Here is a 25,430-nt window from a genome sequence, read left to right as displayed (position 1 = left end):
TAGTGACATATGTGTATATGTGACTGTAACCAGGTGAACAGATCTTTGGTGTCATTTTGCTCATTTTGCAAAATACATTTTAATCGCTGCACTTCAGTTATTATGAAGCCTCATGTCACACCAGTGTTTTCTAAACTTTAAAAACATACAAAGAGAAATCTGAATTTCTTGTCTTCTGTCTAAAATAAATTCTTCCAAATTCCCATTCAATTTCAGAGCCATACTGTCACTCTTACATTATCACAACTGTTTTTCCTGGATTAAAGGTACTATTTTCAAGTAGCATTCTTGAAGACAGATTCTTTTCTTTTCCTAGCCTTCTCCCCCATTATTTTTAGAATAACAGACCTGACATGCTAGCAAAGCTAACCTGGAATTTTGAGGGGAAAAAATTAGGGTGGGGGTTTTTTTCCACATCTCCTGAAAGGTGGTATTTGTCTGAATCAAATTTATTTTTAGCTTCTACGCAACAGAGCGATGCCAATTCCTGTTTCTGTTGGTGTTTTCAATACTTCTGGCTTCTTACTGCAAAGTAATTTCCACATCTCTAGTGCACGGTCACCTTATGCCCTTTGTGAAGCCTGCTTTCACTCATCCACAGCAACTGCATCTAGTTTAGTTTGGAAACAGGTTTGCAGTCTCTATCTGTCAGTTTTAAAGTTCATGTTTAAGAAACAGGACTTAAAAAAAAAAAAAATGACAGCACTAGCTGAAAGAGTAGAGAACCAAAGAGAACTCTGCACCTCCAATTCATACACAACAGTGGTTACTCTAGAATGCTTTCATAGGAAAATTAAAATTGCATTGATTCTTTTTAAGGCATAAGCTTCTAAAATGGAAAAGCACTATTATTTGCAGAATAACTGATCTATAGTCATAAGAAACAGTATTGTCAAAAGCCTAAGTTTCTGGTAAATTTAATTGTTTCAGAAATTGTTTCATTTGCTGTGTTTATGGAAATAGAATGTTAAATTCTCCACACAGGAATAGGCCTTCTCCACTTCTGCAGGATATGATACAGTTCGGATTGACTCAGCAGCAGCTCTTACAATGACTTCCAATCTGGGACACATCTTTATTTCCAATCCAGATGAAAAAAATGCTTTCTCAAAAAGAAAGTAGGTCACAAGATACAGCAATTACTCTTTAAAATATTAGAGAACACACTTTTTCACAGGATGCACACAGGATACAGTTTCAGGTTGTTACTTTCAATATTCACAGTAAAATACTTTTGAAAAACAATCTATTTAAGTGCAGCTCAGAGCCATCAAGTGCCAGTTTATTCTGTTCTGCAGAAATATTTATAAGCTACCAAATGCCAGCTGAGTTACTCTTTTTGCGTTCAGACTTGCTCAACCAGTTGTGCACTACATCAATGCTGAAAGAGTTTTCTTGGAAAGCTTGAAGCTTCGCAGTTTTCATCAGTTCCATCTGAAGCTTTCTATCAAAGAATAAATGCAAAGCTCCCGTGCTCTAGATCTGCAGGATAAGACACTGATCATCAGGATAGCTTGTATAGTGAAGATGCCATAATGCCCTTTGGTTTCGGGAGATCCACGCTGTACAGTAAGACTTCCCTATTCAGATAGATTGTCTTGAATGTTTACAGTCACTTAAATTTGTGGAGAAGGAACAGTGAGGACACCAGTTGGCTTGATCTTGTTGATTCCTCCATCTAGGATGCAGACCCTTGGGTACTTGTTTTTCACTAGATGAGCTGCAAACTGAAACAGATATATCATTAGCACACTGCATATTATAGTCCTTAAATCGAAACAACTTTGTGTTAAATAAGGCAACTTAAACAAAAGAAAACAAAATTATCGGCCCCTAGAAGTTTGTTCTTTGCACCAACTAATCCAACACAGGAACCCAAGCCTGTCTGTTGAAACAGCTGGGATGAATTTGGTGATCATGAAAGTGTCACACTGATAACCCCAAACTTTATTTATCTCTGCTTAGACAGATTACCTTATTCTAACAGGATTATTTCATCTCAGAGTAATCACTAGCACCCCTCTCAAAGCATGAAATAACAGATATTTTTCTCTGCATTAATCGAACTCCCAGCTGTTTTCTGTAGGTTCCCCAGTGTACAAGCATCACAGTTTGATGCTAGTCATTTGCTTACCTGTCAAGCTTGTCCGACATGACTTGATTTCACAGATGTCAGACATGACTTTGGGGTCTCGCAGCTGTTCTCTCCCCTGCCCCCCCATCTGACCATAGGTGGGTTACACAGTGCAAGCACACACATACGTCCCCCAGTCCTTGAAAGCCTTTCTCCCCAGTTAATTCAGTCCATAAACCAAACACAGGAGTTGTAAGTTACCGTGTAGCAACTTCACGAAAAGTTATACACTGATGAAGAAACAATATTTTGTGTATCAAAATAATAACAATGATTAAAAAAAAAAATCAAACCGAAAATTATGTATCAAAATAAACAAAAATCAAAAGGCAAAGGAATAATATTTTGTGTATCACATGCCAAACTTGCCTTTTAAATACTGATTGCAATACATTAAAAAGCAAGCCATCAAAATGGATCCCAGAAAAACTACAATAGTTTTACTTCACTTCCAATAGCTGTGAGGAAGACTGCCCTGCCATCCCAGTCTTTCAGATTGTTGCTCTATGCTTGACTGACAAATTAGTACCATTTATAAAGTCACCAAGTGCTTCCAAATGGGCTACGTAAAACATTCGTAGTTACCTTTTTCACCCTTTAAAATGATTTGTGATACTATTCCAGAACGCAGTGCAAGCACGATGTCCAAATAACTAACTTTGCGCAAACAACACAAGAACAGCAGTATCTTCCCCATCCAAACTTACTACACGGGATTTCTTTTTACATTTACATTCCTTCTAATTACCCTTGATAGTATAACAGATACTAAGGCAAAACAAGATGTACTACCTGATTACCTGATCAAGTACAAGTCCTGAAATAATCTCTTTAACATGCAAAAGTTCATACTAGGAAAGTTTTAAGCTCCTTCCATAGCCAGAACTTTTAATTCACACTGAAGCTATTTTATATATGCAAGGAATTAATTACTGTCCACTTATGTGTCAAACACAGCTACCGCATGCCTTTCTCTGTGTTTCAGGATGGATTTCACCAGGGAGTGAGCAACTAGTACATGATGTGAAACCACTAAGGACTTGTTGAGGCAGAGTAAGAGGTCACAGTGGATCAGCCAGGACATTTTGGCTGTCATCTTTGTTTCAGGTACTCACCTAAAGAAGACCTAAAGTAAGTTCAATCACCTTTTCCCCATTAGTTTGGGTCAGTCAGTGCAGGATTCAAAGGATCAAATGAAAAAATACCCATAATCAATAGAAACAGCTAATAGTAAAGTTAGACCATACGTGGATGCCAGTTTTCATGAGAAAAGTAAATGCATGTTTTTAGAGAGGCTCTCTGATGCAAAGGTGGTGTAACATGCACAGATATCACTAGGAGAATCCAACTACCTCTCACTGTAATCACACTCCGTAAAGATGCCGTGTGTAGTAAAACAGAGACAAAGATATTTCTCTTTGTCAAAAATAGCACTCAGCTGTGCATACCATGAGCTACAAAAATAGTATCTATTCTTAGTAAAATACTCTTACCAGACATCTCTACTTCATATGTACATATCTGTCACCTCTCAGTGCTCTCCACCTGTGACTAACCGGTAGTGCTCTGTCTTGGACATCAATGCTGCTCATAGCTGACAGAAATTAAAACTGGCAACAAGCGTTCAGACTGACAGGAAGCAGTATGTTATTTGCTGAGTACAATGTCCCACGTGTCAGCAGAGAGGTTCCACTCTCTGTCTACTGATAATTTTACACTTCCGGTAATAAACTGTAAACTCTGCTTCAAGTTTTTGGATGCCCTAGTCATAATATAGCTACTGTTCCATGTAATCTGAAAAGAAAATATGTAAACAAATGCTTTGTTCTTAGGGTTTGAGCATTAAGGCCTGTGTCCCACTGTATTTTAGAACTTCTTTAGTAACCAAGGTATGGCTGGAAATAAATTTTCTTCACTGCACGTGACAAGAGGTTCCTTTATAACCTTACGGTGAGGAATCTCACTTCTTGCAGGGCCTCTGCGAAGCAAGCACTGCAGTATCTGTGGCTGTTAGCAAATGACAGGCAGAAAGCACAAGAGCACAAGAAGATGATACACCGCAAGTTGAACTGCCTTTTTTTTTTTAATTATTTTTAAGTTGTCACAGAACTGTCTGCAGTTGTCTACATGGCTTCGTTGAGAAAGGCTGCAAATACAGCTGAAAATATGGCATCTGAACATTCAGCCAGGGAAAATCCAGTGAGCAGGGAACGTGCTACTATTGGTACCTCACTACTGTAGGAATTAGCTGCAAGTCAGGGGCCCAGAGGCATATACACTGCCATAAGCTGAGAGCTGCCATCAAACTCCAAATATCAGCCTCCAAAAGCTTTGCACATACACCTGTCTCCACACTGCAAAGAAGAAAAGACTTAAGGTTTAACTCACACGATAATAGGATTTGATCCAATTAAAGAATTCCTAGTTTTACCTTCTGCCTTCCCACATTGTGTCACTGAAAGCAGAAACAGTAACTTTCAGTAAAGAGTAGATTTAGAAGTAGTCATCTTACTACCATTGCAGTCTTTCTAATTAATGCTTGTCTTTCTAATTAATGCTTTGACTTTTTACAGTTCTGTTCCTCAGGACATGTTTGTCCCTTCCTCTCCCAGACAGAAGATTTTGTCTGTCACAAACAAGAATGAGAACTTGTGCATCATGTTTCTGAAGTGCTCCAACACCACCTGGTATCTTTCCCTGCCAAAATATACCATATGAAGCCCGTATTTTCAAAACACATGAAAGCGTTATTTCTGGCATTTGCAGTGATGGAGGGACATGAGAGGAGGGATTATTTAAAATAGCTACATAGACTCCCTCCCCATTGTGACCTTCATTCACGTTCAAATATCAGTAACTTGAACGCAAGAAATTAAGAAAGATTTAAAAAATATTAATGTTTCCTAAAGAGTTGGAAAAAATCAGCAATCCAAAAAGAGCAAAATTTCATGTGTCAAAAAAAAGCCCAATGTGCTCTTCTGAATTAATGCCACAGACTTTCTACAGCAGAAACTGCCACCTTGGACTTCACACATGGGTTCTATTTCCTTTATAAATGCTATCATAAAGTGTCAACTAGAAGTTTAATAACAGGCACCTGAATACGTAATTTGTAGATTTACAAAGGTGCTCTTAAGACAGAAGATAACATGGTGAGGAGATAAGCAAATGAGTTACATCATCCTTAGTAACCTGTAAACCACCTACATTTTTAAGAGAAATTTATTGAAACATCCATAAGTAGTGTACAATTAAATTTCCATTATAGAGGTTGGTTATAAATAGAAATGAACCTCTGTTACTTATAAGGTGACTATACTTTCTCAAATTTATCAAATGCTTGTGTTGACATTACTTCTGAGATGTATCTGTTTCCCCATACCACCAATGGATCACAGTTCTCCATAATGCTTCTGTTTTCATTTAGACAACACCACTACCTGGGGGAAACAGTTATGCTTATCTGAGGTAGAGGATTAAAGAGATGCTACAAGACACTTAAGCTTTTTCCCTTCTGCCTCAGGTGGCCTTTCTTGAAAATGTACTTCCCAAGAAAGTTCAGTTACTGTATTTTCACTGACTGCACCTAGCATTTAAATTGAACTTCATCTTGCCACTTTCACAGCAAATATTATATATGAACAGATGAATACGTGAGCAACTTGTTTACTACTATGTGATGGCTTTGGTGAAGACTTAGGAAACGCTGTTCCTCTATTAAGTAATGCATCGACCAGTTCCACATAAAACACCCTTCCTGGTGAGTGTAACTAAGCCAGAGAATTGTAATTTGCATTTGAAAGCAGTCAGCTAAGATTTTTTCATGCAGATACAAGAAGTCAGGCTTTCAAAGACAGACAAGATCACAGCAAATTCCTATCAAATCTGGGCAAATACTAAACATTTTACCGGTTTGGTGTTGCTCTCAATACAAACAGCGTAACAGGACCAGTCCTTTAAGTACCATCAAGACCCTTAATAATCTGCACATTGGAGCATTTATCAAAGTGTTCCTACTACCCTGTTCCAAGCAGTAAAATCACAGCTTTCAAGTGTGCTGAATGTATTACACCAGGCACGTCGCATGTTTCGACTGTCTACAGCAAAGAGTCTAATAACACAACAGCTTGAGCAGCGTGGTTCCCAGCACCCTTCGGGCTAGCCATCAGCGTTGTTGCTATGTACACATTATTCACTTTCACAGACGTTCTTGTGACAGGTTGTAATTAAAGGGTAAGTTGGGAGGGAAGGAGGAGTAACATGCTGTACCAGAATACCAAAAAAAGACTGCTTTGACAAATGTTACCAGGGACTAAGTGTTACTATCGTACTCTGAAAGAGTCAGACGAAAAAGAGGTACTTGAGAAGCTGGAGGAGAAATATCAACCAAATTTTGTAGTACTTATCCATCACCACAAGATTATTATTAGTTTTTCATTTGTAAACACATGCCACACAAACTTCTCAGGGAGTGCAGTCTGTTTTGCTGTATGATTTCAGTCAAGAGTTCACCACTCTGAAAGCACACCATAGTCAAGGTGATCAGTCTAGCACCTTCCATATGCCACAGAGCAGATCCAGCACACAAGTTTATTTTTAGTCTGCTACTTCTTATATCAAAAGGTTCCAACTAAATGAAATGGCACTTCAACACCAAGGGAAAGATAGGCACCTAAAGCTTCCCATATAAAAAAACCCCAAACAGTGCATAGTTAATGGTTACAGTTTTAACATAAACCGAATGGAAGTAGAAAACACAAAAAGCACAACTTTGTGCAAACACACTATGTAACAAAAAAAATAAAAGCAAACCAAACAAAAAAAACCCCAACACACACACACACACCCCCCAAATGGGAAAAAAGGTGCAGAACTTACTGCTCTAATAAGATTAAGGAAAAAAAAAAAAATCTTTACACGCAGACCTAGCCAAAAGGGAGCACTTTCCATTCCATCAGTACAAAAATACAGCAGTAACTTAACGGACTAACATGCAAGATTTGAGAATAAGCCTACACAGACAGGTATTTAATAGCTGGTTTTAAAGTAAATTTTCCTGAGAATAAAAGTAAGAGTAAACTCTCAAATTTCTCCAAGCAATAACTTTTAAACACCTGCATTTTTAATTTTCCACTTAGAAATCATACATATAAAAAATAAGAAAAAACCTCAATTGCAGAGATTTAGCTGTTGTAACACAGCTAATTTATTCTGACCAAAATATATTCACTGCACCCAGTACAGTGGAATGGATTGTAAAATAAAAATGCAGAAAGCAAACCTATTCTATTTTTGATTCAACAGAAAATAGAAAACCTGTTATTGAACAGAAATATGTATTTTAAAAAAAGATGTGTAACAGTTAGCTTGAATATAAAAAAGAAAGCATGAGTCTTCCTGAAATATTCTACAGCCCTCCAAGTCTGAAGATTGCCCTAGATATTGAAAAATGTTCAAAGGAATACTTGATAGTGAAAAACCTTTCTTTGTGATTTCAGTTTGCTGCAATTTTGCAATTTTAGTAACACCACCCAAACCGCCAGTTTTCCCCCATTTCTTCTTAAACTCCAGGACAGAAGTCTTTGGCCCTCTCGCACAATCAACACATTCCTTCCAGAAGCAGTCAGTCAGTCTTCTTCAAAACCTGATTCAGATACAGTTTAGAGAAAAGCAGAACAATATGGCCCCAGACGAGCAGTATGTATACTAGGATTGCCAAATTCCCCAACACCATTCTAGCTGGCAATATCCTCACACAAATCTCCTGAACCTATAACACACAATTATTAGTTCATTACCGTCTCTATTTCAGTTATCACTATTTCAGATTCTCTGCACCAGAATAACAGGGAATATACAGCACTGTCTCAGAGCTGAAAAACAGCCCCAGAAAGTGAAAATTCCATGTTATAATGCAGTCACCCTGAGTGACATGGATACAACCTAATACATGCAAGCTCGTGCAAGGACAAGGGTGATCTTTCAGAGATGCAGCCCACAAAGACAGTATAACCACAGCTAAGGCTGACGTGCCTGAAGGAAACTCTGGAGCCTGACAGCACCAATCCAGGATTCAGGTTCACCATCTCCCATCTTTCCTGTCCTTACAGATCTCCCAGATGATTTGAGAAGAGCTGAGATCCTGCTTGCCAGCATCTCTCAAAAGTCAGACATATTTCGATAGGTAAAGCTGAGGACACCACAATCCCTCATCTCAGAAATATCCAAACCTCTGTGTAGTAAGGCACACAGATGGGCCAAACAATGTCTACACCAACCAACCAACTAAAATTTCCAGTAACTGTGACAGTCAGTCTCAGTAAAGATTAAAGAAGAGAACCTATTTGGAGTTTTAGAAATAGCCTGCTTTCCTTGGCACCTACTTCAGAAGAGGAAAAGGAACACTCATATTCTGCTCCTGAGCCTCCGTCTTTCATTTTCCGCTTTTATACCTAGGCGGAAAAGTGGAATATTTAGGTCATCTCTGCTGTACCTAAGGCATTCGGTGCAAACTATCCAAAGCCACTGACAGGGGCAGAATTACAACAGCATAACACAACTCCTGGCTGGCAGCCCAAGTGTCTTTCTCGGGCCGTGTGAAGAGCGATGTACTGGCAACAGCAGCCGGGTTACACTATCGATGAAGGAAAACACGCATACATGTTACAATAATAAAAAAGCCTAAATAAAATAATACAGACTTTACAGAATAAAATAACGAAAACATAACCATGTCTTGGGTAGAGTTACAACCAGCAGGATTGCTGCTGATTAATTAAACCTTTCAGTCTCTTCAAAATACAAGCTTAATCTCTTCCTCTTTAAAGGCAATAAAGAAGCATCTGATGATTCCAGTAGGGTCTGAGGCTGAATGCAGAAGGATGGATGACACCTTAACAAAACAAACATGAAAAAGAGCCATTCTGGGAATCATAAGGAGCCCCTCCATCCCCGCAAAGAGAAAATATCTTCAGTTTTCATTCCACTTGTTCAATCACTTTTCTGCAGAAACGCAGTGGAAACTTCTAAAGAAGTTTATTGCCCAATTTCTCTTTACTTTCTCTCCAGAAGTTTCAGTAGGCTGTTCTAACTAAATGTTTCTGTCTCTAGCAGCACCAACGCACCTCTCCTTTAGTATTCTATGCAACACCTAATCTTCAGATGACCCTATGAAGTTTCATGGGTATTCATTTGTGTTTTTAAGACAGGTATATAACGAGAAACCAGCTTCAGCATGCAGGAACTTGCTTCTCTGGTAAGGCTTTTTTAAAAGGCCTGAAGATGACAACAAAATCACACAAATTCAGTGGTAACCAGACACTGTAACCTATACGTCTCAGTCTTCATATAAGAAAAAAAAAAAACGCATTTTTGATAGTGTGCTGAGAAAGAAAATGTTACTTTCATATAGGAAAAAAATATTTTTTTTCAGGTTAGCAATATGTTATACAGAAAGAATCTTGAACTTGACCCTCTCCCTCTTGCCTTGAAAAGGGTGAGAAAGATCTCATGGAAAATTGGGACTGCTTGTCTTTGCTTTGGAGAGAATTCATAAGTTTTATCTGTTAGCTACTGTGATGCAATAAGAACGACTACTTTGCTCCAGTAACTTGTAGAAACTGTCTAGACAACGTATTTGTAGCAGCATAATTTATGTAGACAAAAAAAATAATCAACATAAGAATCAGAAGCTACAATTTAGAATTTACTTCCCTGCTATAAAAATAGATGGTTTTGAAGCTTTTACTTAAAGCTTATCTAACTGTCTTTTTCCAAGGCAAGAAATAAATGAGTTGCTAATTATTAGGCAGACTAAAGTGTCCTGTATACTTTATTCTGATACAGCATTTAACTGACAATAAAACATACATTAAACCACTGGGGAAACACACATATATATTAAACAACCACATCGCACAAGTAGAAACAGGTCACTGTCAAAACTGAGTTACTGGAGCATGATTTAATATCAGGTAAGGTATTTCTCCTGTTCTAATTTCAGTCAACATTATGGCAATACAGACCAAAAGCTGGAAACAAAAAAGATGGCTTAGCACCTCAAAGTTGACTGAAGAAGGGAAGATGAAGAAGCAATGTCACCCTTCCAAAAAAAGACCCAAGCCAATTCCCGTCCTACACGTGCAGAACTATGATCCACCTTTGCACTTGCTGTATCTCAGACTTTGAAAGTGACAAAAATCAGGAGACATGCTATTTCCCATGCACCAAAGAAAGAAGCTACAGCTGAGCACTCATTGCCCATTTAACTGTTATAACTCCCAACTATACTGATTCCTTGCCCATACTGGAATTTACAAGGTACTTAACTGTCAATGGCTGTGGGAAAGGGAAATTTAATTCACTTAAGAGATGCTGCCACTTAACATACTTCAAAATCAAAATAGAATCTGGTTGATTAACTCTAGCATAATGCCTTTTATGTAGAGGTTTCCTGCTGTTTTCAGAGACAAGTATCTGCTCTGTTAACAAGTGCCCAGAATCCCCTAGGAGAAGAAAGGCTGGCACAAAGTGAGAACCAGCCTAGAGGAAGGACTATTCTGCAGAGAAGTGCGAGCCAAGCACCACCACACGATGCCCAGTGCAAGCTCCTCTTTACAATACCTTTATGCCACTAATGGCACATTGGGTACGGCTCTTGTACATCAGCCAATCTGTTCATTTAACTTTCTGAGTGAGTAAATTGACTGGCTTAATAAGCAGGATTACACTGTTTTAATTCTGTCCTAAGGAAGTGTTCAACTAGAGCCAGAGCTATGCTGAAGTCTGCGGCACTGCTGGCTTCCTTTGCCTCCTGCTAGGACAGTGCTGTGGTGAAGTTTTGGGTTTTCCCTTCTAGACAGCATTTTCTTTCCTGTTTAAATGTTTTATCATCTGGCACCAATTCAAATACAAAAGATAGAAACAGAAGCGTGAAAAGGGGAAAAAGGCTTTTTCTAAATGTCTGTTCCACTCAACTTTGCTTTTTTAATTTTTTAATTTACGTGATGCCAAGTAGGCTACTAATATGAAACGCAACTGAAAGATTCAGTCTTCTGATTACAACTAGTCCCATAAATAATCAGTGTTTTTTCACACTTACCCCCACCTCTCTCAGTCCTGCATAAATTTAAACCAAACATTTAACAGTGCCAACCTCCATATTTTTAAAGGAGTAAACACCAGTACAAATTTCTGAAAAATTCTTTTGTGGTGGAGGGTACAATTTGTGGCTCATTTCTTTTCAGCTGGAAATACGTAACTCTTCAGAAAAAATACATTTTATGCCAAACTTCTTATAACATTTCTTTGGACAACATTGGTTTTGTTTCCACGCATTCACTTTTGCAATGTTTCTTATGATTGGATTTAAAATTTAATTTAAAATTTTAAAAGTAATAGCCATTGTTCTCATCAAGCCTCAAGCTATATAGTCTTGGATTGGCTAAGTTCATGAATAGTGGCAGACAGTTCTATATAGCCATGAAGTGTAAACCTGAAACTGGCCTTAAAAAACAATCCACAAAAGAAAGGACTTCTAAGTTTTATCAACACAGTCAAATTGATGCTGGTTTTATACGCACTTTAAAGGTGTGATAGAGGTGGTGGTCCATACCAGTATTTAGACTCCAGTATTTAACTAATTTGTGGTGAAACTGGTCAATCCAGTATTTTGTTGCTATTTAAATGTCTACACTCTTTAGTTAGACTTTCAAGAACTCTAACAGCAAATCAAGAGTTAAAGCAGCATTTCACTTTTATGGAAAGCTATAATATTGATAATTCCAGGTAAACCGGGTCAAAATTGTCTCAGTTGCAGAAAGTCTGGGTTTAGAGGATAAGGATCTCACATAACTGAAGTACTTGCACTTACTAAGCACACTGCAAGTTTTCTTTAGCTGCACTGCAAAGGAAACGTGCAGTTTTCATTTAAAAAAAAATTAAAAAAAATAATCTAAGTTTGTGTAAGAAGTGTCACTACATTACAGGAGAAAATTTTATCTTAGGTATGGTGTGACCCACAACCTGTACTGTAAAGCCTCTGTCCATTCCTTCCTTCAGACAATTGTTTCAGGTTGTTTCTTCATTCTGTTTTAGACAGAATACTTATAGTGTTCCTTTGTTTCAGATAAAACACTTCTGACTGGTCCTGGAAAACAGCTCCTGGAAAATGACTTGGTAGTACATGGGATATCTCCCATAAGGGCACCCATTACTGAATACCAAAGCACTTTCTTTTTCCTGTTCCTATTCCTCAGGAGGTTAGTGAATGGTTAGGCTCTTACTCAGATAAATTAGGAAGTTCAGGGATTTAAAATGTAATTGTTGAAAGAAGCTGCATAACCCACCATCAAAAGTGTAAAGCGTCATTTAAATCATCTCCATGGCTCTTAGCATTTTATGCATTTTTAATTTGTTCCTTTGAGGGGGGGATTTATGCATTCAGATTTAGTGAGCTATTGTGATTATTCAAGTTGATTCATTTCATGTTGAAATATTTATCATGGACTTACCCAGATTTCATGCACAAACCTAGATACTCACTGACTGAAGCTATTTGAGATATGCTGTACAGTCTCTTTTACACCATCTCTGTTACTATTTAAGAGACATGATACACATCACAAGTCAATTTTCTAAATGATGAAACGCAGGTTAATGAAAGGGATTTCTCACGCTACTTACAACTCCCTATATGTATAAAAAACTCCAACATGTGTTGTGCCAATGCCTCTGCTGTCCATCACATGAAGACCTTTTAATGGTCCACAGCACTCCCTGTAATATCAGGGTTACAGTTCATGTCCTTTGAGTAAACAGGCTTAAGAAACTGTGGTGAACTAAAAGTATACCGTATTTAAGAGCATGTCATTAAAAAGAAAGAGAAAAAAAAAAAGATTACTTTCCTTCACCTTAGAGAAGAATAGGAAATGAAATACTTCTACTTGTTATTCTGCTTCACACCACCACCAAATACTTAGCTATAAAAAGGAATAGGCAAGCCTGAATGTTTTCCCATTCCCATTTCCCAAGTGTAGTTAAAGGCGCTGACAATAGAAGTATCATACGGAAGTTACAAGTAGAAACCATTCGCCTCTTCACTGAGCACAGGTGCACAAGCTATATGATTCTACAAAACTAATCAATAAATTGGTTTTTATTAGTAGGAATATGAATTATATCTTATTTCCTTTGGACTTCGTAACACACCTGTCCCCACCCTACTTACCTTCTGTGCTTCCTATCACCACAGAACATAAATGCAAGTCAGTTTTGAAAACTAGATCTTACTCATGCACATTAGGAGTGCTGATGTCACTTCTGTAACGTGTCAAAAATAAAGATTTTAAAACTGAAAAAGGTAATGTTAAATAATTCCGTTCCAAAACATCAACTTTCTCAGATGTTAATCACTTGAAGAGAAGTGATCTTTGTGCAGAAGCAGAAATGAGCAACAACAAAAAAACACCCCCAAATCCTGTCATCATACCCAAAGTTACTAATCTGAATTATCCTGACTCTAGCATTTATATACTACTACTGCCTATATTTATGCTATTGATCTATTTCTAAGTATAAACACATATGATATAGCAATATACTTACGGCAGCTGTGTTCTTCGCTGCATTTCCTACAATCACCACAACTCTTCCTTTAAAGCTCTGGAGCGTGGCAGTTGCTGGCCACTGGACGAGATCTCCTTCTGCGGTAAATGCTGATGCAAATGGGACGTTGATACTGCCAGAAATGTGGCCACGGTTAAAGCTTAGGAAGATCAGTTAAGGACATCTGAAAGGCAGAGAAATCTGTGGCACACGGACAACTGTAGAATGCACCTACTCTTCACCCTGGCTGTCGTGATAAAGCAGCATTGGTCTTTTGTGCTAGTGCATTTTGACAAACCTCATTTACAATTTACTCATATACAGAAAACAACTTCTGACACTACATGGAAAAAAAGGACAGAACAAAGACTTGTTTGTTTCATAAAGGACATAGCAAAGCACTACAGAAACTGACCTGCTAAACGAAACACTTCGTGCTAAAGAACCAATATCCACAGTGTACATATTTTCATGGATTTTACTTCAAATCAGCTCTAGTCTGAACAGGGGCCAAATACCAATAAGCAACTGGAGCACCTCTTCCAGAGGAGTTTTATGCAAAAGGAATGAAGTATTTAGAATGAGAACCAAAACTAAATAGGGATTATTGGAAAATTTCCTTAAACCTCCTGCCAATCCCCGCAAGCCCCCTACAATTTTGACCCAAACTGAGATTCTAACGGACATGCATTCAGATTCCTGGACAACTCGCATCATATATATTATTTGCACTACCACTAACAGCGAGTGTGTGTTGGGTATTGAAAAGCAAACAATATACGAGTGCCAGCAACTCTGAGATGTATTAGTTGTGCTTCCCTTTCAAAGGATGGTCATTCAATGAGATTTTATGAACAAATATTGAATGTGAAAGTCTCTTCAATAAAAATTAGGTTGGACCACTACTACCTAGCTTTTTATGAATCTGAAAATGCGCCATGACCTTCACAGATCTTTGAATTATTTTCATAGACTGTACACATGCACCTGGAACACTCCCCTTCCCAAAAAATAAACAAGAACAGCTTTGAAGAGATGGGAAACAGCAAAGTTCTGCAAAAATACACACAATGTCAAAAATCCAGATTAGTCACTCTTTATACTTTACTACTTGCAGAAAGCTAGTTTAATTTATAATTAAATCCCAGAATCCTTTTTAATAAAGGAACTGCCTTAAATTGAGGTAAGGTTTAATTGACTTAGGTTAGTATTAGCATTCATTTCTTGTCATCTTTGTAACGATTTCAGCTTTATGATCACCATTGTTACAGTGTGGGGAAAACATGGCTATATAAAACCATTTGAAAGAACAAAAGATGATCATGTATCACTCATTAATGTTGTTAGGCTTTTTTCTATTTTGAAGGGGAAAATTACGACACTCCTCCTTCATTAATCTGTGCCAACCCACTTTCCCCAACCAAATTTATAACAGCATCACCCTCATTGCTACTAACCAGGGTAAAAGTTCTGAAACTATTATCATTTAGACAGAAAATGACTTTGGACAGATTTAGTTACTCACACTTATGCCACCGAGTATGCTTAACTGCTCACAGAAACTTGACCTTATCTTTTAAAAAAGAAGTACATTCGATATCAACATTAGTACCAAACTAGATAGATCCAAACTGTATTTGCTGTCATCCACATTCTCCCTAATCTTAAGTGACGGTTTTAAACATTCCAGTACTAAGACAATTAACAAAAAGGCCAAGATTTTCTGCTACAGACTGAGAGACCTTAAGTATGCAGCTGCAACTTTCCTAATAGGAATGGAAGGCTGCCAGTGTTTCTGCTAACATGCTAAATGAAATGAGCCTCAGACGAATTTCTGGCCAGCAGAGACACTGCTTTGAGTACATTACCTTTTCCTTAGGAAGCCTTCTGTTACAAAGCTGTCTACTGGGAAACAGGGCTAGCAGCTCTTGGCCTTGCAACATGAGCTTCATTACAAAACAATGCCTTAGCTTTCAAGTGCATCCTAGTACGAAATATGCAGCATGTTTGATACTTGTTGAAAGTCCTCTCATGCTTTTTTCAAACCACACTGAAAACAAAGTGAGAGTGAAGTTTAGCATGACAGGCATAGATGAGGAGGAAGACTAACAACAGAACGTAGGAAACGATCCTATTTCTGAAACACCTCACAGTGGTCTGTCACGTTTTAAATACACACACCACCGTAACATACAGACTGCCCGATCCTATTGTACAGTTTCTTGACACTTTGTGAGAAAGACTGTCTCCTTACAGTGAGGATGAATGGGACACTGAACCCAGTATTCCTATGGTTTCCCATGTATATTCAAAACTGCTGACAGTTTAATAGCTTTCTATATACTATAAGTTTTCTTCTACAACTGAAATACAAACCAACTGACTCAAGAGGTAATTTTACTACCTACCAGGCTGCCTTTTTAATAATGGTATTACCTACCTCCTAATACCAGACTGGTATTAAGTCCACCCATTATTTAAAGGGCAGGACATTTTAGTCTACCATAAACTCCAACCAGATTGAAACAACAGCAGCAGTGCTTACAGCGCACTGCTCAAGCTATGGAGATTTTCTCTCTCCAGCATGCCTCCTCAGTCAAGAAATATAAATGGAAAGTCTGATTAAAATTTTGCAATATGAAAGACAGCCTCATAAAACCACTTACTTCATAGTAGTCAAATCATTTGAAAATAATTGAAATTTGGAATCTACTCTGCTACAGTAGAATAGGATTAGAATGACAGCAGAGCAGAAGCTATTATCGAGCTATTAGGAAAGTTATAGAAACATTTAAGCAAACACCTTGCCTTTGATCCTGATCATAATATAAATAAATCCATTATCGTACACAGACAACAGCCTTTCAGTGCAATGATTGTAGTCGAGGCATTTTATATTACTTGCTCTCCTTCTGTATTCTCCTTGATGATTTCTAGGAATGAGCCTAAATAATTAATAACAGAATGATGCATGTAGAAATAGAAACATTATTTAACTTGCTAGTAACCAAGCTTTCTATGCAGTAACAATAGCCTGCTACAGCTTGTAATTCCAGGGACTTCTCTTTTAAACTGCAGTCTAAAAAGTATTGTCTCTTGATGAAGAAATTATTTCTCAGAAAACAGCCCGCACTTTTACTGTTTTCTGAATAGAGGACCACATTTTCAACAATCTAGATCCAGGAGTAAAGCAGCTGCTGGAGTCCAGAAAATAAAGAGTCAAACTACTCAGACACATGAATCTCTACTTAATTGGAATCCTTAACTGATGCATGAAATTAATACACGCAAGCAAAAGAAAAATTACTTTTTTGACCATTCTGTTTTATCTACACAGCAGATCACATTACAGGTTCAAGTTAGGCATCCAACAAAATTAGAATTCCTTGAAAATAAGAGTTCTAATTTAGAATAGTCCAATTATACTATTCTGTTCACTATGTAAATAATAAATTTACCTCTACGTAGTAAAAACAGTATTTATTTTTCTACTTCACTATACATAGTCATAAATCCTGCTAAATATTTAACAGATAAAAATGTTAGTAGCAGTGTTTTTCTGCATATACAATTACAGTTAAAGTGGTATTTTAACAACCTAGGTGAAACAAATGAGGTTGAAACATTATTTAAATTTTTACTACATCTTGTAGCCCAAATATTGGCATTGATCCACCATTCACCTCATCGTCAAGAATCTGCACTTTTCTAATTTGCATTTGTTAAACACTGGAAGATCTTTTCTAATGGTAAAGATGTTGGGAGCCTGTTGAATCTGTGCCACTGGAGATCTTTAAGAATAAGCCAGACATACGTAGAAGGAATGATCCTCCTTTCTCAAAGAAATATGTGGACTAAAACTCATGATTCTTTTGTTATTTTTCTATTGAGTATTGTTTGCCCATTAAGAATTATAGCTTGTGACACAGCAAGCTAAGAGTACATCTACCACAAAACCAACTATCTACATCACTTTTGCTATTATGAAAGGAGCAATACTTAAAAAAAAAAAAATAAATAAATCATACAGACCAATAACAAGTATATTCCCAAATAGTATAACATTAAGAGTTACCTCTAATAAAATCTTGACATTATTCCCACTTTTAGATGGATGTTGATGAAGATGTGTGTTCCTGGCAAAGCACATCCATAAGAAGGACTCCCTCTTCCAAACTCCAAACAAACCCAGCCCCGTAACTACTCTACTTCAGAAAACCAATAAAACGTACTCCACCCGCAAAGAACCATGTGTTTGGAAAACAACAAATGATTAAGGTGTAGACAGGGTAGCAACTCTGATAAATATATAGCTTCAAGATACCTTTAAGACTTTTCTGATTATCAGCTAACTAGAGGACATAAGTTAGGGCAGCCATATGGCTGCATTACCTGACAGTAGCAAGAAGGCACTCAATAGGAATTGATTTTCCACTGAGGAATTGGCAAAGCACATGAGCTATCAACCCTTCTCTATCTCCCTTCCACTTAACCGGAAAGCCTCACACCGTTCCAAAATATTAGCTGTATTAAACGGGGAAGGTCTGCTGACAACACCTGTCAAAAAAAAAAAAAAAAGTAGCATTAAAGCACTCGTGCTTCTGGTACAAAGTGGTTTCGCTACACTCATAGCTTAAAACAGGAAGGCAAAAATACATTTATCCTCTTCTCTGCAAACCAGGCCTCTCCAAAACAACAACAACAAAAAAAATCCACCTTCAGGCCTTCTGCTGTAGCTCCACCACATCCCTTTCCATTATTTACCATTCTAAGATGTCACTACCTGCAGACAATGAGGAAGTAATTGATACAAGCATGATTTGGCAAGGTTGGCACTCAGATTTGAAGGATACTCTTCACTGTTACGAATGTCCACCACCAGCAGCTTTGGCTTGCTAGACTTTGTTTTCTTTACAGGTGTTTTGGAATGACTAGGTCCTGTCAACTCACATAAATCAATCAGATCTTCTGCCGAAATCCGTGGTGACACCTCTGCCTTCAGGTCATCCAACTTGATGGAATCCCTAGACTTTAAAAGAACAAAATTAATATTAGATGTGATAGAATTAGAGACACAGTGTTCTTTGAAACATCTAATTATTTGAAAACCTCAAAGTGTACCAACCCTGTTAGACAGAAACAGAGCTTTTCTTTATAACTCTGAACTAGTTTGAGTTAAACTATGCATATGGAAAAGCTCCAGAGCAGTGCCAAATGCCTATCTACCAGTTATAGCCCTATTTTCTGTTGAAGTTGTTAAATAAATAAAATTGTTTGACAATCTGTGCAAACCATTTTAGTTTGTGATTTGTTAATGAATTATTCACTGTGCTTGAGGGAGTCACAAAATTCACAGAACGTTTCTCAGCATGTGAATTTAAGTAACTTGGCTAGAAAGCACTCTACGAAAGGAGAAGCTGGAAGTGGGAAGAAGGTTTGGAGTGGGAAGAAGGGTAGCAGTTGGAGACTTGGCACAGAAACTGCAGGGATGCCTCTGTAAGATACAGGGGTATCTAAACACCAGGTGTTACCCCAGCCCAAAGACAAGGCACAAATCAGGACACCAGAAATGTAAGAAATAGTCCTGTATTATAAACCAGCAAATTTGTTCCTTAGTTTCAGGGATGAGGGAGTGAGGGTACAGGGAAACTGGGGTCAGGACAGATGATGACACAACACACGCCACCACGCACCTGGTAATACTCAAGCCTAGTTTGATAATAGTTAAATTGTATTTCATAAGAAAAGCCTTCATTGTGAATTATCTCAGAAATATTCCTAACCGCTACCGTTTCTTCACTTTATATTCTTAAAAGCTCATGTATAACTAAATTAAGCAAAAAAAAAAATTAACCCTACTTATTTTTGCGAATAAAAGAGAATGCAGAAATCCTGTATTTTCATTAATCAACACATACAAACCTCTGAACTGCAGCAGAAAAATAAAAATATGGTCACCATAAAAGAGTTGTGAAATGTTTGAAGCCATGCCTTTGCCTTCCTTCAGAGGTTGTTTTACACAGCTGAAACTTTGAAGTGCCATTACAACAACACTTTCACCCAAAAGAATTAGCTTGACTCACTCAAAATAAAGCATGAGGGATACCTCCAGCTTGTTCAAGAGGGTCAAACTCTGATTCTTTACAAGCAATAGGCAAAAAGATCTGCAGCATGCCCTAGGCTTTTGTCCTTGGGAACACCGTGTTTGCAAAATCTATCTGGAGATCTAAAAGTTAAAGGACTGCTACAGTCACTTTTCCTATTATTACATATGCAAACATGAGACATTCTTCATTAACCTCTCAGCTACTCTGGTGGAACTTCCACAAGTATATGTCCACTAAAAGGTCCTCATATCACTTCAATTAATTGCTGAAAGTGCTTACTTTTTTAAACTTTCATATACTATATAATTAAAAATACATTAGCATGCACCACGGTGTTAAGGAGTTAATAAATCACACCTGTTATTTAGTCTTCTGCAGCAAGAACTTTTTTTTCTGTTGGTGCCACTGCCTCAATCTGAAAAATCACAGCTTGTTTCCATTATGCTCTAATCCAGCAGATACAAAGTTAACAGGTTGGTTACATATGCAGAAAACCCCAACCACTATGGTACTCAACTTACTCCAAGTGATGAACATCAACGATACACTTATGGAGCTCAGTCATCTTACAACAAAACTGATCTGCCTTGTGCAGCCATTGTGCTCCTCTTGAGCAGGAGGTCAAATAGAGGCAGAAGTTAAGTTATAACTAAGTCCACAGCTGTTTCCAGTGAGTTATTCTGGCTTGTCAGGAGACAGGAACAAACAGAGTAACTAGGATTCATTACAGGGAGCATATTCTGAAAGACCTTCAGACTCTTTTGATGTCTTATTTTTGAGGAAGACTACCTACATTAATGAAATAGCCAACCATTTCATCATGAAGATTTGCTTGTGCACGCTGCAGTTGTTCAGAATATGAGCACAGGCATACAGAGATGGACTAAAGGAAGCGGAAAAATGAAAAGAAAGAATAAATAGAACATTATCATGTATTACCTTTGAGAATGATTCTATACAGTGTAGTCAAAATATAGGTCTAAGAGTATCACAGTAGCAAATTTTCTGCTTTGAAAAAATATTCCATTTCTGTCATCTTGTTTTAGATTGCAGTGTTTCAGTTTCTAAACATACTAATGATGACACAAATCTGGGAGGAGTGGCTGACACACCAGAAGGCTGTGCCGCCATACAGCGAGACCTGGACAGGCTGGAGAGTTGGGCAGAGAGAAACCTGATGAAATTCAACAAGGGCAAGTGTAGGGTACTGCATCTGGGGAGGAATAACCCCATGCATCAGTACAGGTTGGGGGCTGACCTCCTGGAGAGCAGCTCTGTGGAGAGGGACCTGGGAGTCCTGGTGGACAACAGGATGACCATGAGCCAGCAATGTGCCCTGGCGGCCAAGAAGGCGAATGGCATCCTGGGGTGCATCAAGAAGAGTGTGGCCAGCAGGTCGAGGGAGGTCATCCTCCCCCTCTACTCTGCCCTGGTGAGACCGCATCTGGAGTACTGCATCCAGTTCTGGGCTCCCCAGTTCAAGAAAGACAGGGATCTGCTGGAGAGGGTCCAGCAAAGGGCAATGAAGATGATTAGGGGATCGGAACATCTCTCATATGAGGAAAGGCTGAGGGACTTGGGTCTCTTTAGTCTAGAGAAAAGAAGATTGAGGGGGGATCTTATTAACACTTACAAATACTTAAAGGGAGTGTGCCAGGGGGATGGGAGCAGTCTTTTTTCAGTGGTGCCCAGTGATAGGACGAGGGGTAATGGGCATAAACTTGAACATAGGAAGTTCCATCTTAAGATGAGGAGGAACTTCTTTACTTTGAGGGTAGTGGAGCACTGGCACAGGCTGCCCAGAGAGGTTGTGGAGTCTCCCACTCTGGAGACGTTCAAAACCCGCCTGGACACTGTCCTGTGCAACCTGTTGTAGGTGACCCTGCTCTGGCAGGGGGGTTGGACTAGATGATCTCCAGAGGTCCCTTCCAACCCTGACCATTCTGTAATTTCTCATTTAATCTAAGAACTAGAGAGAAGAGAGGAATACATATATTTTCCTGAGTTATATCCCAGAAAAAAAGACTTCTTAGATAGTCCTTTGCAGTTAGAAATACCTTTGCTGTAAAGCAGGTTATCAAAAAGCACTCAACATTACCAACAAAACTGGCAATTGTACTTCAGGGAATAAGCCCACCAAACTGTATATACTGTATATGGCAGTATTTAAAACAAAAGAACTTACAAACTGCTAATTTCAGCACATGTTATTCTCCCAAGTTCAGAATAACAGGTGTCCTGGTTCCGGCAGGGATGGGGTTAATCTCCCCAGGAGCCGGCAGGGGGCAGGTATTCCATACCACGTGACCCATGCCCGGGCTATAGGAGGCGTAGCCAGGGCGAGGAGAGCAGTTGCCACTTGGGGGTGGGCTGCGGAGGCGCGCTTCGCGGGTGGTACTGTAATCGCGTTTTCGTCTTTCCTTTTGCTGTTCTGTTAAATTGCATTCTTATAACCCACGAGTTTTGCCCTGACGATTTCTTTTTCCACGACTGTGGGAGTTGTGCGAGCGGCTGTGTGGTTCTTTGTTGCTGGCTGAGGCCAAACCACAACAAGAGGTCAGGGTGATTTATAATCAGAAAAGTGCTTGATTTTCTGGATATTGTATTATTTGTTTCAACAGAACAGTCAATACTCAAGAGAGACCTGTTTCCATGAACATAACAGTGTGACCCGGCCAGCTCCCAGCTGAGTAGCTTGATTTCTCCAACAGGAGTCCAAGGAAACGAAGTGCATCAAAGCGGAGGAGGAGGAGGAGGAAGGACAAAGTCAAACTCTTCTGACAAACTCCAGACTTGCCAAATTAATGCAGCAGCCCCTGTCTAGGGGATTCACAGCAGACGCAAGTTTGCAATATCCAAGAAAGGTAGCAACGTAGAAAGAGTAGTGATTACATAAATACATATTTGGCTGAGACAGCTTAGTTTGCCTGATGACTAAAACTGGCAGACATCGCTACCACCCTCCTCAGGCGACAGTTCCTCCCTCAGGAGGACATTTGTGGAGCAACACCAAGGAGGGAAGGGAAGCAAGTCCACTGCAAAAAGAGTTCAATCCTTGAAGTAGGGTCAGACGATTACAAGTAACAATAAGCACTCAGGTAGTGAAGTTAGGCATGATAAAGGTGGACTATGCCAGCGAGACCGGCTGAGCTGACCCAAATTAAGTCTTCTGGAGAAACATTTACATTATCATGGACTCCAATTACACAAATGCTTCCTACTCTTTATTTATACAATGCTTGTCTAATTCAGCAGATGGGTAGAATGCCTCAGGAAAGAATAAAAGTTTAAGAGGAAAGCATGAAGTCTACAGCAGAAAACAAATCAGTCAAAATTCACTTAAACTTATACAAAATCATTTTCCCCTTATCTAAAAGTATAAAGCCAGAAGAAGTGCTCCACAGGTAGACATTATCTGTCCTGGGAACCAGGACAAGTATTTTTTTTCCTTTAACTGGGTTGGAAATAAAGAGAACCACATTCAGCTGTGAATTTCACACCCATCTTTGCTTTGATCTAGTATGTCCAGATCTAGCTAAATGGTATATTTAGAGATATAATAGCTCTATATAGGTTTTGAACAAAGCTGCAGCCTAAAGATCCTTGACAGACTTGCAGGAAATAGAATTGCTGAATCAATTCTTTCTTTTAACAACTGTTTTATCAGAGTAATTTATTTCCTTCAAACTGCAAAGTGAAATACGTGCATGCGTTTATACGATGATCTTTCCTAATTACATTTAAAAATTTGACTTTATCTTCTGTATCTGGCAAGAACTATATTTCATGTGAGACATTTTCCCACAGGAATTTTCTAATGAACTGTCTGACAGCACAAGTTTAACAGAGCTAACACCACGCTGTCAATCCTTCTGCCCAGTTCTCCTCACACCTCCTCTTCATACCACCATCTGGCTACGGATACCTGTAGTTCGGCACTGGACTTGAGTTCAGACAGCTCTTAAGGCTGCCACGGCCCCTGAGCACCCAAATCTTGCAGATTCTTCTGAATCTCTAACACCTTTCCTACTCCTCTCCACAGCACTGTTCCAGCTGCTTTCTACCACCTCAGTGACTACTCTCTTTGCCTCTCTTTGCCTGGCCAACTAAGAGGAGATGCACGAGAGGTGGGCTGACATTTTAGTCTGGAGGCCTAACGTTTGTCCTGACTGCTGGCTTCAATTCCCTGTTTAGGCTTTATTAAGTCATTGCAGGCACTGGTTTCCAGCTGTGAAGAACCAGAAGGAACACTAGGTGAAGCAAGGGAGAGGGCCTGCTTTAAACCAAATCCTTTGAGTAAGGTTAGCTGCTCTCAGAAAAAGCTCATGGCACCGATAGTCTCTTAGTAATTATTTACAAATATCCAACAAATTGTGAACAGGCTGAGATTCAGATCTCCAACTGAGATTTTGATTCCAGCTAAATTAAGTGCAGGTACTCGCATCTCAAGAAAGCTGCTTACAGTATCTCGTTGAATTTGTCATCTGCAATTTTTCATTTGTTTTAAAGAATGAAGGGAGCATAAGGATTATCCCACAAACCAAAATTTCCATCCTAGTAATACGTATTACTTTATGGAGTGGTACAAACAGACCAATGTTAAAAAAAAAAAAAAAAAAGCGTCAGGATAACCACTGGGAAAAGCTTAAGTCCAAATAGCATATCACATATCTAAGACGCTTGTTTCTTCCCTTCAATTATCCTTCTGCTGTGATCTATCTACTCTTTTCCAGGGCAGACGTGGTACATAATTTCTAAAAAAACCCCCCAAAAACTAACCCACAACCCTTACTCTTTCTTAAAAAAGGCAAAAGCTCTACTTCAAGCACAGTGCCAGAGGGTAGTTAAAAGTCCAGTCACACACTTGTGGAGCGCTCCAACAGTTCAGTCAATATACTCATGGTTTTAGAGGTAGTGTAAGAAATTGTATACTGACTACAGCAGGGAAGTTAAGAACTGTGTTCATACGCAGAGCTGAACTGCCTGTCATTACTGAGAAAAGGTAAGAATTATCAGAAAGATACACACACATTTACACACAAGTCTACGTGTGCTAATATACTGAGCGACTACTTAAGTTGCTTTGCCTGTTTTCCTGCAAAGAAGAGGGACTTATTTTATCATATCCTAACTTCAAGCATGAATCTTGCTTTAGACTAGTCAGCTGTAAGAAGCTGTTCATCAAGGAAAAGTGCTTAATCAGCAGGCTGGTAACAGGAAAAAGAGTACTTAAGCTAAAGTCTGAGGTCTGCTTGCCTCCCAGAAGTTTCTCAGACAACACCCTAAATTCTTTACTTTCAAAGTACTTGTTCTTCTCACTCCATTAATTTTCCAATAGGCCTGGGAATTGCTAAGCCATATGCATTTACTGCTCCTAATAAGAAGAAATAGGCATTAAGAATTTTTTTTTTTTTAATTTTTAGGAATTAAAGCTGATTAAGCATTCTCAAATTAGAAGTCAAGCTTCAGAAAGATTAGAGCACTCCAGAACATGAGGCTGGCGCAATCATAGCTCCTATCTAATTTTGCATTAGCCTGTAATCTCTTACAGGCGTTTCAACCTGGCTATTTAATGAAGATATAAA

The 25,430-nt window shown here is 38.6% G+C and overlaps 1 protein-coding gene across 3 annotated transcripts in view; it reads right to left on the bottom strand.

Moving 5' to 3' along the window:
• Nucleotides 1-1,058: 1,058 nt before the first annotated feature.
• TBCK (TBC1 domain containing kinase) overlaps nucleotides 1,059-25,430 on the bottom strand; it is a 117,183-nt gene continuing 92,811 nt past the window's right edge. For 2 of the 3 annotated variants that reach the window (XM_009885498.1, XM_009885499.1), the window contains 3 exons: nucleotides 18,592-18,767; nucleotides 13,739-13,898; nucleotides 1,617-1,727 (listed from right to left, as the gene is read on the bottom strand). In XM_009885498.1, the coding sequence (XP_009883800.1) occupies nucleotides 1,617-1,727; nucleotides 13,739-13,898; nucleotides 18,592-18,767 (447 nt within the window). Of the gene's footprint in view, nucleotides 1,728-13,738; nucleotides 13,899-18,591; nucleotides 18,768-25,430 lie in introns of all 3 variants that reach the window. The other variant, XM_009885497.1, reaches the window with a different exon arrangement.

Source organism: Charadrius vociferus, unplaced genomic scaffold (assembly GCF_000708025.1).
Source record: "Charadrius vociferus isolate BGI_N301 unplaced genomic scaffold, ASM70802v2 scaffold55, whole genome shotgun sequence".
Taxonomy (NCBI): Eukaryota; Metazoa; Chordata; class Aves; order Charadriiformes; family Charadriidae; genus Charadrius; species Charadrius vociferus.
This window is presented reverse-complemented; position numbering and strand designations above follow the sequence as displayed.